General features: G+C 42.6%; 1 protein-coding gene across 3 annotated transcripts in view; it reads right to left on the minus strand.

The window, feature by feature from the left end:
• Window positions 1–18,194, minus strand: part of scap (SREBF chaperone) — a 148,200-nt gene that overhangs the window by 61,240 nt on the left and 68,766 nt on the right. The window contains exons 1-3 of one of the 3 annotated variants that reach the window (XM_078215861.1): window positions 14,687–14,746; window positions 8,053–8,096; window positions 3,820–3,951 (exon numbers count right to left, since the gene is read on the minus strand). In XM_078215861.1, coding sequence (XP_078071987.1) covers window positions 3,820–3,866 — 47 coding nt within the window. In that variant the 5' untranslated portion in view covers window positions 3,867–3,951; window positions 8,053–8,096; window positions 14,687–14,746. Of the gene's footprint in view, window positions 1–3,793; window positions 3,952–8,052; window positions 8,097–14,686; window positions 14,817–18,194 lie in introns of those variants that run through there. The other 2 variants (XM_078215859.1, XM_078215860.1) reach the window with 2 other exon arrangements.

Raw genomic sequence — 18,194 nt, forward strand, 5'->3', positions numbered from 1 at the left:
TATTTCTTACATTACTAATAGTCATTGAGGTCTGTATATCTCCCTCCAGTTGGAAAAACATTTAGCACACCTCACTGTTTGAGCCAATTTTGTGAATGGCAAGGCGGGTGGAAGTAGGGAACCCTGGATGACTCGAAATATTGAGGCCCTAGTCAAGAAACAGAAGGAGACACATGACATCCATAGACAGTTGGGATCAAGTGGATCCCTTGTAGAGTATAGAGGGTGTAGGAGTAGAGTTGAGAGAGAAATCAGAAGGGCAAAAAGGAGACACGAGATTGTTTTGGCAGACAAGGCAAAGGAGAATCCAAAGAGCTTCTACAAATACATAAAGGGCAAAAGAACAACAAGGGAGAGAGTAGGGCCTCTTAAGGGTCAACAAGGTCATATATGTGCGGATCCACAAGAGATAGATGAGATCCTAAATGAATATTTCTCATCAGTATTCACTGTTGAGAAAAGCATGGATGTTAGGGAACGTGGGGAAATAAATAGTGATGTCTTGAGGAGTGTACATAGTACAGAAAAGGAGGTGCTAGAAGTCTTAAAGTGCATCAAGGATGATAAATCCCCAGGACCTGATGAAGTGTATTCCAAGACATTGTGGGAGGCTAGGGAGGAAATTGTGGGCACCCTGGCAGAGATATTTGAATCATCAATAATCACAGGTGAGATGCCTGAAGACTGAAGGGTGGCAAATGTTGTGCCTTTGTTTAAGAAGGGCTGCAGGGAAAAGCCTGGGCACTACAGGCTGGTGAGCCTCACATCTGTAGTGGGTAAGTTGTTAGAAAGTTTTTTGAGAGACAGGATCTACAGGCATTTAGAGACCAAAGGACTGATTAGGAACAGTCAGCATGGCTTTGTGAATGCAAAATCATGTCTCACAAATTGCTCGGAGTTTTTTGAAGGGGTAACCAAGAAGGTAGGTGAGGGCAGTACAGTTGATGTTGTCTACAAGGCCTTTGACAAGGTACCACATGGTAGGTTGTTGCAGAAGGTTAAATCTCACAGGATCCAGGGTGGGGTAGCCAAATGGATACAAAATTGGCTTGATGACAGAAGACAGAGGGTGATTGTAGAGGGTTGTTTTTCAAACTGGAGGCCCGTGACCAGTGGTGTGCCTCAGGAATCGGTGCTGGGTCCACTATCATTTGTCATTTATATTTATGATTTTGATGAGAATTTAGGAGGCTTGGTTAGTAAGTTTGCAGATGACACCAAGATTGGTGGCATAGTGGACAGTGAAGGTGGTTATCACCGATTGCAACGGGATCTTGATCAATTGGGCCAGTCGGCTGACGAATGGCAGATGGAATTTAATTTAGACAAATGCGAGGTGATGCATTTTGGTCGAATGAACTAGGGCAGGACTTACTCAGTTAATGGCAGGGCGTTGGTGAGAGTTATAGAACAAAGAGATCGAGGGGTACAGGTTCATAGCTCCTTGAAAGTGGAGTCACAGGTGGACAGAATGGTGAAGAAGGCATACAGTATGCTTGGTTTCATTGGTCAGAGCATTGAATACAGGAGTTGGTACGTCTTGTTGAAGTTGTACAAGACATTGATTGTAAGGCCACACTTGGAATACTGTGTACACTTCTGGTCACCCTAATAAAGAAAGATTATTATTAAACTCCAAAGAGTGCAGAAAAGATTTACTGGGATTCTACCAGGACTTGATGGTTTGAGTTATAAGGAGAGGCTGGATAGACTGGGACTTTTTTCTCTGGAGCGTAGGCAGCTTCGGGGTGATCTTACGGAGGTCTATAAAATAATGAGGGGCACAGATCAGCTAGATAGTCAACATCTTTTCCCAAAGGTAGGGGAGTCTAAAACTAGAGGGCATAGGTTTAAGGTGAGAGGGGAGAGATACAAAAGTATCCAGAGGGGCAGTCTTTTCACACAGAGGGTGGGGAGTGTCTGGAACAAGCTGCCAGAGGAGTGGAGGTGAGTACAATTTTGTCTTTTAAAAAGCATTGAGAGAGTTACATGGGTAAGATGGGTATAGAGGGATATGGGCCAAACGCAGGCAATTGGGACTAGCTTAGTGATAAAAACTGGGCGGCATGGACAAGTTGGGTCAAAGGGCCTGTTTCAATGCTGGAAACCTCTATGACTACTTCAACTCCATTTTATCCCTTTAGCTTCAATTTTGTAGCAAGCCTAATACATGGTACTTAAAGCACCTTTTGAAAGTGTACATTGACATCAACTTTATTCCCCTCACTTGCTTTGTGCATGCAATATTTTCAAGCCTACTCTCAATTTACAATAATTTTAACAAATAATCCTACCAGCAATTTAAGATTATCTAAAAAAAGCAACACTGATATATAAAAGGCAAAGAATTTGAGATTTTAATGAATGAAAGAATAGTACCATAATCTCTATTCTACAATATTACATCAATAATTGGTTATTAGACTTAAAATCACAAACTAAGAGGATGACCCAACTGCACATTCGTCTTATTTGTTTCAGGCACACTAAATAAATGAGATTTATCGCAAAGTAATGTCACACCATCAGGCCGCAAACTAACAATTTCTAACATTTTCTGTTTTTATACAATATTTCATCTGTCAAGATCCTACAAAAAGCTACAAGATAAATTGAGAGGTAATTTGTTTTAGTATTGTTACTAGGAGCTAAATGTTGGCGAGGACTGATTACCTTTCTTTAAATAGTGCTATGAAAAATTTATGCCGACCTGAGGGACCAGATGGAACAACAGCTGAACATCTCATCTAAAGTAGGCACCTCTTACAGGAAAGCGCTGTTACACTGAAGGGTCAGCATAATTAGGTTACTCGAGTCCTCGAGTGCAGTTTGAGCCAACCACACTCTGTCTTAGAGGCGAGACTGCTACCGTAAAAACACAGCTGGCATCTAGGTCAAACAACTTGGATAGATGCTTTAAAAAAAAAAATCGGCATTACTGTTGCCCAAATAGCTAAACACGTTTTCTTCCACAAAAGGTTGTTGGGTTCAGCCCGACTGACTTGGAAGGACTCTGATTTGATCAGTTTTCTTGTATTACCCGATTTCAGCTGCAATGGCAATGGTGGTGCTATAACTGGTCTCTGGATTCGTGGAAAAAATCAGCTGGAGACCCTGCTCCTGATTGCTAACCAACAACAGCTGTTGATTGCCAGAAAAAAATTTTTTTTAAAGTCACAAGTAGGCTTACATTCATACTGTAATGAAGTTACTGTGAAAATCCTCTAGTCACCACTACATGAAGGGAGAATTTAGCATGGCCAATTCACTTAACCCGCACATCTTTGGACTGTGGGAGGAAACCCACACAGACATGGGGAGAAGGTGCAAACTCCACATAGACAGTGACCCAAGCTGGGAATCGAACCCAGGTCCCTGGCGCTGTGAAGCAGCAGTGCTAACTACAGTGCGACCCCATATATATCTGGTGAGGACATGACAAGACTTTATTGTAATGTCCTCTGAAATTGAAGTCTACACCACTTCGGTGCAATGCCGGAATGTAACCAATGTCCATAAATTAAGGGAGTTGGGTTAATGGCTTATGCAGAAAAGTGAAAGAAATAAAACTACCTACAAACTACAACAATTCGCTATATTTACTTTTCTTGCTCATTTTGTTATTTCCCTTCTTTTCTGCAGAAATCTACAAGCTCAAAGAATTTAATACAAAAACAGAACTAATCTGGGTCACATTTGGGATTAAGATTTCAGTTGAATTGCTCTAACCATATGTGCAATAGAGCCACGAGCTCTGAAATTCTGTGTTGTGACATTATGAATGATTAACTACCTGTCTTGAAAGACGTGATTTCTTACTTCTTCCACCAGCTGAAAAACTTTCGATAGGGGAGCACGAAATACATCCACAGCAATTAGGTTTTTGTTCCAAGGGGATACAATAGCTTTTACAAATATCTGCTGGATATATGCAACCGGAGGTCCAACATACTAGAAAGAAAAAAGACAGAAATTATCACGCCCTTTTGAAAACTAACTGGATCAATGCTGGACTTCAAACAACACAAATATTGCTATACACAAAATGGCCAAGACACGCCTATTTTCAACTTGGTTATTCAATGCTAAGTACATTTCCAAATACATCTTCTAGGGATTAAAACAGAATTATGAAGAGATTTGGGCAAATCAGTTCATTTCCTGGAAAAAGTTTGAGAAGCAGCGTGATCTGGGTCTTCAAAGTGATCTGGATCTTAAAATAGCCAGGAATTAAGTTGGTCAGTGTATATTGCGATTACAGAAATTGGGATCACAGAACGAGAGGACGTGTAAAGATTTTTTTGAAAAGTTTCAAGAGACTGGTGATAACAGAACGGATGATGGACAATTGCACAGGAAGGTCATGAATGAAGTGTACATGTTGGGAATTTGGTGAATGAGAATTCAGTCCTGAGTGGGAAGGAGGTGCTTGCTTTTTACCTTCAGTTCTTGGAATGTAGTAACTCAGCCAAACGCCAGTTTGCTGTCACCAAACTCCCTTTTCAGTGCACCAAAGAGAAGGGTTACGACTGTGGCTTACAGCTGGACAGTCAACACCTTGGGACCTACAATGCCAGTTCAAGTTGAACAGCTGGTTTAAAAACCCTCGCTGACTATTTCTCATTGGGCAAGCCTCCGCTTGCTAAATAAGAAAGCTCATACTCCTCAAAGCCCATGGGGAGATCTATTGATGATCCCACATGGCCTTCGTAGCCATCATAACAGAATGGCTCATGTCACAAGTAAATATTTAATTTATTCTCTGTTTTACTTCAACTATATCAAGTTCTTCAGGTGCCATGTTTTACAAAGTCAGCGATCTTAACTTTCATGGTTCTTGATATTTTGGTGTTGCTCTCAAATTTTATACCTGTTCTGCTTCTTTATACCTGTCCTGCAATCAGGACGTTTCCTCCTATGTCTCCCCTTTGTTCTAAAACCCTCAATTTTCCAGTCACTGCCAGATGTTCTCGTTTCTGTTTCCTTAAGTGTATACCCAAAGAACTTCAGTTATCTCTTGTCGACCATTTGCAAAACGTCTTGTATGCCGGCTTTCCTCAAAATTTCCCCATTAGTTACCTTGTCCTCACCATATGTCTCAGAAGCTACTTCTCTGTTGCCTCAATTTATCTTTCATTGTATTGCTTATATTTCAACTTTCACATCCAGACAGTAACATTGATCACATGTAGTATTTTAATAATCTCATTCTGTTTTCCATGGAGATGTTCGTATTTCTGAAGTGGTTTGACATTTTAAGGTTTGTTTTACCAGTGTACTGCGCTTCCTGATCACTTCTTCCACCAAACGTTATTAGGAGACCAAATAGGAAAACTATTCTATTTGCCTTATTTTTTTTACCAATTCCACTGTTATTTTACATCGTCCTTTCCTTTGATATTACCAAGCATAATGTTTGGCTGAAGTTTAATGTGATCCCATCTGTTACTGTTGGTTACAATTTTGTCCACAAGTCTTTGTGGATTTTCTTCTGTCACAATTATTATGGCAACAACATACCACAAATTATTTATATTCTGTCCACTCGGGATGTCTTAAAATCATTTCACTGTGGAGACTGAAAGGGGATTTGGAGACCAACCAAAACCTTGGGCAAGATTTTCTGGCCTCCCCACTGTGTGTTTCTCACAGGGAGAGGTGGCACGCCCACTTTCCCACAGAATCCACCCGTGTTGCTGGGAAACCTGTGGCGGGGGTGTGCCGTCAGTCAAACCGGAAGATCCATCCGACATGAACAGCCTAAAAGTTACAGCACTTGTTGCACTCCTCTTGATAGAAATTCACACTCTGCATTCATTCTTTACACTGACTTCTGTTGTTTGGTCCCAGTACTCGTTCCAAAGTCTTTCCCTCCTATGTCCAAATTAGATACCCTCACTGTTAAATGCCTTGGTGTGATCTATAAAACATAGATGCACATCTTTTTGGACCTCTATTGCTCTCTCCATTATAGTTTTCAACACAAATGTTTTTCTTCTTTTTCCTACAAATAAATCATATTGTTCTTCTGATATCAGTGGTCTAATTCTGCCCCCTTCTTCCCATCAGGATGATTTTCGGAATGATTTTGATGATCTGACTGATGACATTGTGGGAACAGAGACCATGCAAGGTGGGGAGTGAAAAGAAATGTGATAGAGATAGGAGAAAACAACATGCATGGCACTGACACAGACCATTCAGTCCATGCTGCTGTTTATGCTTCACTCGAGCTTCCTCTCATTATCCTCAGAAAATTTGACCATCTTAATCATCTAACGCCTCTTCTGTGAAATGCTTACCCAGCTTCCCCTTCAATCAGTACTATTCACCACAACCACACACTGACTTTGGGCAGGATTCTACTGCCGGACATGCCCCAAGATTGGAAATTCCCACCCAAATCAACAGACCTTTAAATGGTCTGCCGAATTTTCTATCTCGCCCACTATGATTCCCGTGGCAGACAATAGGGGAGAATTTCGGCCTTTGTTTAGTATATTCTAAGCACTTAGCTCACTGCTCACCTCATCACTGGAGAAGGAGAATTCATGTCTGCTTGTTCCATCTCCCTGGAAAATCTTTCTCTCCCTCACTCACTGTCTGGATGCTTATAGAATGTCCCAGTAGCATGATCATCCCTTTTTTGTTTCTGAACTCGAATCAAATGGATTCTTTGTCCCCTCTCAGATATCCTCTCTTTCCAATATGTCAATGTCTTCCCTAATCCGTAATTTCTTTATTCCTTCCCGATCTTTTCTGAACACTTTGTATCCTTGAATATTTAGTGACTAGTCCTAATCATTTTAAGCCCCTTTTCGGTTCTTGTCACATCAAATTTTCTCTCAGCTATTTGTTTGTATAGCTCACCAACCTTATTCATCACATTTTGTGTGTTTACATATTATAACAATAATTTGTGTTATAAACCTCAAGTCTCCCCTCTTGGTCTCCTCCCATCTAATATAGTATTATTTCCTTCTCCAGCACAAAACTCTCCACTTATTCTTCTTTCCTGCTTCTATATGTTGGTTCCCATCTGTCTGTCAATTCAGTCCAAACACTCCGCAGCCACACTAGTGAACCTTACCATAAGTACACTGGCCCCAATCCTGTGAAGGTGTAATCCATCCTTACTGAATAAATAGGACCAGTTTTGGGGCATGAGACAATGTCTTAAGAATCTGAAGTCATCTCCCCTGCACCATGACTCAAACCATGCATTGATCCTCGGTCTTCCAATTTCTACTCTTGCTAGCATGTGATACTGGGAGCAATCCAGAGATTACGACTTTCATTATCCGACTTTTTAACTTCCTCCCCAGTTCGTGAAAATTTGACCTTAGGACAACAATACCCGAGCTCCCCATGTCATTGGCACCACTGGCATATAAAATCTTATGGCGCATTCTCTTCTCTCTACAAAATATTCTGCACCCTCTTCATGATATCCTTTAAATTGGCAGCAAGCCACATGGGATTCAAGATGACAGTTAAGTTAACACCTCTGTCCCTGATTGTGGGAACTCCTAAAACAACTGCATTTCTACTCTTGCTGTTTCCCCGTTGTGGACTATTTTGTCAGTGATGTACACCTTCAAAGTGTCTTACACTCAGCAGTCTCCGGTGCCAAGTATTATATTGGTAGTGGTGCACACCAAGCCAACTCCTGTACTTCCTGCCACTTTCTTCTCCAGTGCTATCTACGTTCCTGAACTCTCAATGCTTGTAGGCATGATCCAAGGAACTCCCATCCTCCAAGCTGCTCCACAGTGAGTTCAACTGTTCCTCAAGCTTGGAAATTCAGACTTCAAGCTTAAGCAGCTGAAAACACTTACTACACATATAGTTGCCCAAGGCACATGAGGTGTCCTTGAGTTTGCACATGGTACATGCATTGCAATAAATAGATCTTGGTTGCCCATCCATCTAATATCTATTCTCTTTTTTTAAAACCTAGTTAGTACCGAGTTTAAACTAATCATTTTAATTAATGCCTCGAGACCTGCTCTATGCTATTACTCTTTTTAATTCATTTAGAGTTATACTTACTCTGTTTGAAATTTTTAATTTCCCGGCTCCTGATTGATGTGGTACTTCAGAGAGAGACATACAAGGAGAGGAAGAAAGAGTGAGAGGAAGTCAAGATAGGGATAGAGAGATCTAGAAACCCTAAAGCAGTGGTTTATGTCTGAGGTGGTGGGGGGGTGGTGTGCGTGCATGTATGTGGTGGGAGGGGGCAGAAATCAATCATAATTCCCAATCCTAATAACTAGCCATTGACTGCTGCTATATATTCACATATAGAGGGCAAGTCGCAATGAGGCTTGTCTGTTTCACTCCTTGTTCACATGAACTGCTGCCACTCTTTCTCACGGTCACATAATAAGGATGGTACTTAGAGGAAGTAATGAAAGTTTGTTGACATCCATACCATTTGCACAGCAATGCCTTCAGAAGAAATGGCGGAGATATTCAGAAAGGGCAATCTGAAGATGAGCTATAAGGATCATTTAGATCTGAAATATTAACTGTTTCTCCCCATAGATGCTGTCAGACCTGCTGAATTTATCCAGCATTCTGTTTTTATAACAGATATTAGATATATATATATATATATTTATTATATACTATTTGGTCATAATTTCGGCCCTTCATCTCTACCGTAACTTGCATTTATATAGCACATCCAATGTTGCAAAATATCCCAAGGTACTTAACAATGAACGTTTCAATAAAAACCTTTGACACCACGCTGCAGGAGAAGATTTTAGATCAGCTGAACAGAAAAGATGGTTTTTACGGAACACCTTAAAGACGACAAGGGAAGAAGGGAGAAGAGTTAAGGGAGGAAATTCCAGTGCTTAGAGTCAATATAGCTGAGAGCATGGCCACCTATGATTTTGAGATTAAAATCAGGCATTCAGAAGTTGCCTGATTACAGGATTATGGGGAGGCGATGGATTAATAGTCGAGCATTATCGCTCAGCTATTAATCCAGAACCCCAGGTAATGTTCTGGGGACACGGGTTCGAATCCCGCCATGGCAGATGGTGGAATTTGAATTCAATCAAAAATATCTGGAATTAAAAGTCTGCTGATGACTACCATTGTTGATAGTCAGAAAAAGCCATCTGGTTCACTAATGTCCTTTAGGGAAGGAAATCTGCCGTCCTTACCTGGTTTGGCCTACATGCAACTCCAGAGCCACAATGTGGTTGACTCTCAACTACCCTCTGAAATGGCCTAGCAAGCCACTCAGCTGTATCAATCACTACAAAGTCTCAACAAAAAAATGAAACCGAACGGACCACCTGGCATCGACCTAGGCACCAGAAAAGACAAATAGCACCAGCAAAACAAACAGCCCTGTCGACGCTGCAAAGTCCTCCTTACTAACATCTGGGGGCTTGTGCCAAAATTGGGAGAGCTGTCTCACAGACTCGTCAAGCAAAGCCTGACAGTCATTCTCACGGAATTATACCTTACAGATAACACTCCAGACACCACCATGACATCCCTGGATATGTCCCGTCCCACCGGCAGGACAGACCCAGCAGAGGTGGCGGCACAGTGGTATACAATCAGGGGGGAGTTGCCCTGGGAGTCCTTAACATTGACTCTGGACCCCATGAAGTCTCATGGCTTCAGGTTAAATGTGGGCAAGGAATCCTCTTACTGGTTACCACCTACCGTCCTCCTTCGGCTGATGAGTCAGTATTTCTCCATGTTGAACAACTTTTGGAGGAAGCACTGAGGGTAGCAAGGGCGCAAAATGTACTCTGGGTGGGGGATTGCAATGTCCACCACCAAGATTGGCTTGGCAGTAGCACTACTGATCGAGCTGGTCGGATCCTAAAGGATTTAACTGCTAGACTGAGTCTGCAGCAGGTGTGAAGGAACTAACAAGAGGAAATAATATACTTGATCTCATCCTTACCAAGCTGCCGGCTGCAGATGCATCTGTCCATGACAGTATCGGCAAGAGTGACCACCACACTGTCCTTGTGGAGACGAAGTCCTGCCTTCACATTGAGAATAACCTCCATCATATTGTATGGCACTATCACCGTGCTAACGGGATAGACTTTAAACAGATTTAGCAACTCAAGGCTGGGCATCCATGAGGTGCTATGGGCCATCAACAGCAGCAGAATTGCACTCCAGCACAATCTGCAACCTCATGGCCCGACATATCCCCCACTCAACCATTACCATCAAACCAGGGGATCAACTCTGGTTCAATGGAGAGTGCAGACAGGCATGCCAGGAGCAGCACCAGGCATACCTAAAAATGAGGTGTAAACCTGGTGAAGCTACCAAACAGGACTACATGCATGCCAAATGACAAAAACAGCAAATGATTGACAGAGCTAAATGATCCCACAACCAGCAGATCAGATCCAAGCTCTGTAGTCCTGCCACATCCAGTCGAGAATGGTGATGGACAATTAAATAACTCACTGGGAGGAGGAGGCTCCACAAATATCCCCATCCTCAATGATGGAGGAGACCAGCACATCAGTGCAAAGGATAAATCTGAAGTATTCGCAGCAAACTTCAGCCAGAAGTGTCAAGTGGATGATCCATCTCAGTCTCCTCCAATGGTGCCCAGTATCTCAGATGCCAGCCTCCAGCCAATTCAATTCACTCCACGTGATATCAAGAAACGGTTGGAGGCACTGGATACTGCAAAGTCAATGGGCCCCGATAACATTCCGGCAACAGTACTGAAGACTTGTGCTCCTGAACTTGCTGCTCCCCTCGCCAAGCTCTTCCAGTACAGTTACAACACTGGCATCTACCCAACAATGTAGAAAATTGCCCAGATATGTCCTGTACACAAAAAGCAGGACAAATCCAACCCAGCCAATTACCGCCCAATCAGTCTACTCTCGATCATCAGTAAAGTGATGGAAGGGGTCATCAACAGTGCTATCAAGCAGCACCTGCTCAGCAATAAGCTGCTCAGTGACGCCCAGTTTGGGTTTTGCCAGGATCATTCAGCTCCTGACCTCATTACAGCCTTGGTTCAAACATGGACAAAAGAGCTGAATTCCAGAGGTGAGGTTGAGAGTGACAGCCCTTGACATTAAGGCTGCATTCGACCGCGTGTGGCAACAAGGAGCCCTAGTGAAACTGGAATCAATGGATATCAGGGGGCAAACTCTCTGCTAGTTGGAGTCATATCTGGTACATTAAAGATGGTTGTCGGTGTGGAGGGTCAGTCATCTCAGCTCCATGACATCTCTGCAGGAGTCCCGCAGGGTAGTGTCCTAGGCCCAACAATCTTCAGCTGCTTCATCAATGATCTTCCCTCCATCATAAGGTCAGAAGTGGGGTGTTCACCGATGATTGCACAATGTTCAGCACCATTCGTGACTCCTCAGATACTGAAGTCCATGTTCAAATGCAACAAGATCTGGACAATATCCAGGCTTGGGCTGACAAGTGGCAAATAACATTTGCGCCACACAAATGCCAGGCAATGACCATCACCAATAAGAGACACTCTAACCACCGCCCCATAACATTCAATGGTACACTGTAACCATCACCGAATCTCCCACTGTCAACATCCTTGGGATTACCATTGACCAGAAACTCAACTGGACTCACCACACAAACACAGTGGCGACAAGAGGTCAGAAATTAGGAATACTGCGACGAGTAACTCAGCTGCTGACTCCCCAGAGCCTATCCACCATCTACAAGGCACAAGTCATGAGTGTGATGGAATACTCCCCACTTGCCTGGATGGGTGCAACTCCAACACTCAAAAAGCTCGACACCATTGAGGACAAAGCAGCCCAATTGAGTGGCACCACATCTACATTCAATCCTCCACCACCGATGCTCAGTAGCAGCAGTGTGTACTAGCTACAAGATGCACTGCAGCAATTCACCAAAGATCCTTAGACAATAACTTCCAAACACAAGACCACTTCCAGCTGGAAGGACAAGGGCAGCAGATAATTGGGAACACCACCACCTGCAAGTTCCCCTCCAAGTCACTCACCATCCTGACTTGGAAATATATCGCCATTCCTTCGCAGTCGCTGGGTCAAAATCCTGGAATTCCCTCCCTAACGGCATTGTGGGTCAACCCATAGAACATGTTCTGCAGTGATTCAAGAAGGCAGCTCACCATGACCGTCTCAAGAGCAACGAGGGATGAGCAATAAATGCTGGCCAGCCATCGACACCCATGTCCCTCGAATAAATGAAAATAAGGACTGCAGGGTCTTCAAAGGTTTGTAGGTCAAAAGGAGATTACAGAATAGGGAGGGGTGAGGCCATGGACGGGTTTGAAAAGGATGATGATGCGATGTCATACTGGGCATTAGCACAGATCAGCAAACAGAGATATGATGGTTGGACAAGACTTGGTGCAAGTTAATATCCCGGCAGTAGAGTTTTGGATGAGCATAAATTTGTGTAGGGGATGAGAATTTAGCATACTGGGAGGAGAGCATTAGATTCATCATTTCTAAAGGTAACAAATACATGGAGGGTTTGAGCTCAGGGAGGGTTAGAGTTGGGTGAGGTTGCAGAGGTAGAAGTAGAGAGTCTTGTTCATAGGGTGAATATGTGGTCGAAAATTCCTCTCAAGATCAAGTACAACATGTTACTACCATTAAATAGTCGTGGTAGAAAATATAAGGCTGCAACACAAGGTGGACACATTCAAACATTAAAGTGGTCACTCGGTAAGGAGAATAATTTTTTTAGCTGTATTTCTTCGGCTTTGTTGGCCTCAGGCATCAAACTCTCTTTCACACAATTCTCCATAGCAGTAGGAAGTCACTCGATAGCCATTTAGCTGACATTATAAAGGAGGCAAGACATGAGAGAATGAGATATGTCAGTAAGATATAAAACAGTGAATAAATTATAGTAAGTTAACTCTGGCTCAGGGCTACTGCAATGTCTGAAAACAATCCATTTAAAATAAATTATACATTTCGTCAAGAAAATCACAAGATTTAAATTAATAATAGGTGTATGTGGGAGTACAGTAGGTTGTAATTGAGGATAAGCTGGAAAGCCTCCTTCCAAACCTGTTTTCAATTACTATTGCATAATGTAATCACAAATTCATTATTCTGGTGGACTTATTTGGAGCACAGAAGAATGACTACTTAAAAATCTACAGCATGTGCCTAATGGCTTTTTCGACAAATACATTGTATATTGTAGCAATGAGACAAGAACACAAACATAAAAGCTCAAGCAGATCACTTAGCCTTCAAGGGATGTCCTGTCATTCAATAAGATTGTGGTTAATCTGCAACCTAACTCGATATTCCAGGTTTGGCTTCTGGTCGACATGGTTTGTTTTTGTGACTTTTCTCAGTAGGTGGAAATGGTACAATTGACCTTAGCATCCCTGGGATAACAATTGGGAATTGGAAGTACTCATTACCGACTGGTAGTTAATTGAATGCAAACCCAGATGAGGAGTTGTTTGCACCACCATCCCCCCCCATCCTCATGCCCACAAAGAGCCAAAGTAGATACCGAGGTTCACAAAAAAAAACAGGTAAGGAAGTCAAGCATTGCTGTTGCCATGCATTCATTAACCAGTCCACCATTCATTTCAAGTCAAGGAGGAAGAAAAATTGGGCAAGAAAGCAAATCGTAAAATCTTTGATGTCTGAGAATTTCAGTAGGATCAGAGACAGCTGAAAGAGTAATAGCATGTATCTATTTCAATGTAATTCTATATGTTTTTAATTAAAAACCTATGCTTGTTTCTCCACATGACTGAAAAGTATCAGTGGTAGAAGCAGAAACGCTCATTGCATCTAAAAAATATTTGGAGATCGTCAAACTAGTACAGAATACTCCAACAGTAAGCTGGGTCACAGAACTTGACGCAAAACATTTAATTTAATTCAATTGCATTCCAAACATAAACAACAAAATAATATTGACAGTTTCATCTCAACATTCAGTCTGTTTTTTCTCTATTTATATTTTTACATTTGTGCCTCTAAACATATATATTGACAATACCCTGTATCATGAAACTTGTTCAACATATCTTAATATGATTCACTTCCTATGTGACAAGTGATAGAAATCATAGAAACCCTGCAGTACACAAAGAGGCCATTCGGCCCATCGAGTCTGCACCGACCACAATCCCACCCAGGCCCTACCCCCATATGCCTACATATTTTACCCGCTAATCCCTCTAATCTACGCATCCCAGGACACTAAGGGGCAATTTTAGCATGGCCAATCAACCTAACCCGCACATCTTTGGACTGTGGGAGGAAACCGGAGCACCCGGAGGAAACCCACGCAGACACGAGGAGAATGTGCAAACTCCACACACACAGTGACCCAAGCCGGGAATCGAACCCAGGTCCCTGGAGCTGTGAAGCAGCAGTGCTAACCACTGTGCTACCGTGCCGCCCTGTGATCATCTGAGATTACTTCCATTATTACTGAGAAACTTGCTACCATTGGTACTGCACTCTAGGGTTAAACAGTTGACAATTATTTTTCTACGCAGATAGAATGCAGTTGGCAAGACAAGGGACAGCCTTGACGCACTCCTCTCCTAAAGCGAAAGGACGCCACCAGGGAGCCGTTAGCCTGAAGATTCATCATTACCTGTTTTACTGAAATGGTAACAGCTTCCCTACATGTAATAGTTGAACAGTGCAGAACTTACCCAATCTGGTCTATCACTCTGATCAGCGTGTCGTGGATTTGGTTCAAGTGGTGGTACAGAGTAATCCTTCACAGGTGTTGTGAACTCCACAGGCCCTGTTCCTGGCAGAGGTAGCTTTAATAAGGGATAACTGTGATAAATCAAAACAAAAGAAAATTCAGTACAACAATCCCAGAAATGGTGTGCAACTGGCTTTTCAATTATTTTCCACTCATCTTCATTAATATTAACAAGAAATTAACTGAGCTAGTACAGGGGAATTGTGATTAATACAGGTTTCTCAGGAAGTGCTACAGTAGATAAAGGAGTTTTATTGAATTGCGGGGAGGCCTCGAGTAGCACAAAGGCAAGGCATGACAAGATTTGCCATTTTCCAAGGCCTGTCTCTCGTGGCACAATCTCAAGATTCCCATTTGTACACTCCACAAGCATTGTAAATGTTAACAATCCTGCATTTCACTTCAATTTTCCTAGATTGACACGTCAGTACTGAGATGCCATTACTGAAGTTCTTACATTGCTGACCTAAAACTGATCCATCTTAAATACTAACCATTCTTGTTAAGTCTTGACATGATTGAATTACCTGAATTATTTCAAAAGTGGAGAAACGATTAACATAGCCCTCGGTAAAATAAAATGATTTTCCCCCCAAGCTTAGACTCTGACAAACAATACTATTTTTTCACTTTAGTCAAAACTACATTTCTGAGACTTTGCTTCGTCCACTTTTGCATATACTTAGCAGTCAGTACCCAAAGTTGCAGTTGTGTTATCGACCAAAATTGGGAACAAATGTGAATCATACTAGTAACAAGCTTTCAAACTAGCTAAAATTTCAAATAAAATTGAAAAATTATCCTGCATTTAAGAAGCATGGCATTTTACTTCTAATTCAAGTCCAATAACTTTCTTGTGTGATTCACCATATCAAAATTTTTTGCCAGCCACTGTGACCGACCAGCAAACAACTATAGACATTGTTCTATGTTTACAGTTCCAAATGCTTTCTGGAGAGACAATCCAAGTCGGAAAGTCAAAGTCGATACATCTCAATCCAACATAACCAAAACTCTTGTATGTAGGCTGCAAGGGAATAAAAATAACGCCAATGTATTCTCCTCCCATGAACTAACTCCTGGACAACAACTTGCATTTACCTAGCAACTACCTAGCACCTTTAACATACCTTTAAATCGTATCAGGCCTGATCTTCTGATGAAAAAAGTCTCAGTATATACATGAAAAATATGGCAATTAAATGACAATGCTTTTCACAGGAACTTCAAACAAAATTTGACACTAAGTTAGATAATTCCGGCCTTGGGTGACTGCCTGTGTGGAGTGTGCACAGTCTCCCTGCATCTGCGTGGATTTTCTCCAGGTGCTCCAGTTTCCGCCACAGTCCAAAGATGTGCAAGTTAGGCAAATTGGCTAAAATCAACGTGCGGGGTTATGGGGATAGGGCTGAGGTCGAGTGCTCTTACGGAGGGTCAGTGTAGACTTGATGGCCAAATGGCCTCCTTCTGCATTGTAGGATTTCTATGGTTTCTGAGAGGAGGTATAACAAGAGATGACAAAATGCTTAGTCAAACAGATAAGTTTTAAGGAGCATCTTAAAAAATGAAAGTGGGATAGAGGTTGAGGTACGGAATTGAAGAGGTAGGATGCTGGTATGTGAAGCATGCCCATTGATGGTGAAACCATTAAGATCAAGAGACAAGAACTGGAGGAGCACAGAGATTTTGGGAGGATTGGAGGAAGTTACTGAGATAGTGATGATGAGGCCAAGACATGATATGTAAACAAGGATGAGGATTTTAAAACTGAGATATTGTCAGACTGTGAACCCGTATTGGTCAGTGAGCATAGAAGGAATTGGTGAACTGGACCTAATGTGAGTTTGAAGAGGAGGGTTTTAGATGAACTCTGGATTACGTAGGTGGAAAGTCCAGGATAGTCTAGTTGAGAGGCAATAATAAAATGGATCAGGGGAGTTTCAGCAGCAGATGTGCTGAACTGGGGCAGCATCACAGAGATGGGATGCGTGGGTCACTTGTATGGAGTGGAAATGTGGTTGGAAGCTCACCTTGGTCAAATATGATTCTAGAGTTGCAAACAGTCTGGTTCAGGCTCAGATGGTTGCCAGAGAGAGACATGGATTCAGAGAGGCTGGGAAAGGAGTTAGTGGCAAGGTGTGATGCAATGATGTCAATCTTCCTAACTTGAAGCACATGGGGAAGACTCTGGAAAGGGAGAGTGATCACCGAGAAGATGTGGTTCATACTTGAAAGGAGAGGTTGATGATGGTTTGAGCATTTCTGCCAAAGGAAGATTTCACTTCTTCCAAGTGTTTCGAAGACAGTACAATCAGTTCAGGAGAAGCATTAGTCTGGTGGGCTTCACCTAAAGTTAATTGTACCGTGTTCTTAGAAGATGACCTAATAGAGGTGTATAAGATGTTGAGAGGCACAGATCGGGTGGACTCTGAGGCTTTTTCCCAGGGTGGAAATGTCTGCTACGAGAGGACACAGGTTTAGGGTGCTGGGGGGTAGGTACAGGGGAGATGTTAGGGGGAAGTTTTTCACAGAGGGTGGTGGGCGAGTGGAATCAGCTGCCGTCAGTGGTGGTGGAGGCGAACTCAATAGGGTCTTTTAAGAGACTCCTGGATGAGTACATGGAGCGTAATAGGATGGAGGGTTATCATCATAGAAATCATAGAAACCCTACAGTGCAGAAGGAGGCCATTCGGCCCATCGAGTCTGCACCGACCACAATCCCACCCAGCCCTACCCCCACATATTTTACCCGCTAATCCCTCTAACCTACGCATTTTAGGATTCTAAGGGGCAATTTTTAACCTGGCCAATCAACCTAACCCGCACATCTTTGGACTGTGGGAGGAAACCGGAGCACCCGGAGGAAACCCACGCAGACACGAGGAGAATGTGCAAACTCCACACAGACAGTGACCCAAGCCGGGAATCGAACCCGGGACCCTGGAGCTGTGAAGCAGCAGTGCTAACCACTGTGCCACCGTTATAGGTAGGTCCAGAAGGTAGGGATGTGTTCGGCACAACTTGTGGGCCGAAGGGCCTGTTTGTGCTGTAGTTTTTCTATGTTCTATGATAAATGAGGAGTGGGAAGGAGTTAAACTATAGCAAGGCTGGGGGAACAGCATTTCAAGGTTTGAAGCTGGACATCTCTGGTCGGGAATAATAAAGTTAACAGAGGTATGAAAAGCAGCACAATGTGAAAAAATGAAAGCAAACAGAAAAAAGCCACAACTGGAGCACAGAAACTGAAAAAGGAAAACCGAATGAGTCAGCTATGATTTAGCTGACCGTACTTCTACTTCTGGATTCAAAGACTGGCGCAGAAATAGAAAGACTGACACTCCAGTACAGTGCTGAAGAAGGAGTGCTGCACTGTCAGAGATGCTGTCCTTTGGATATGTTAAATTGAGGCCCATGTAACCACTAGAGTGGAAGTAAAAGCTCCTATGGTA

Source organism: Mustelus asterias, chromosome 7, assembly GCF_964213995.1.
Source record: "Mustelus asterias chromosome 7, sMusAst1.hap1.1, whole genome shotgun sequence".
NCBI lineage: Eukaryota > Metazoa > Chordata > Chondrichthyes > Carcharhiniformes > Triakidae > Mustelus > Mustelus asterias.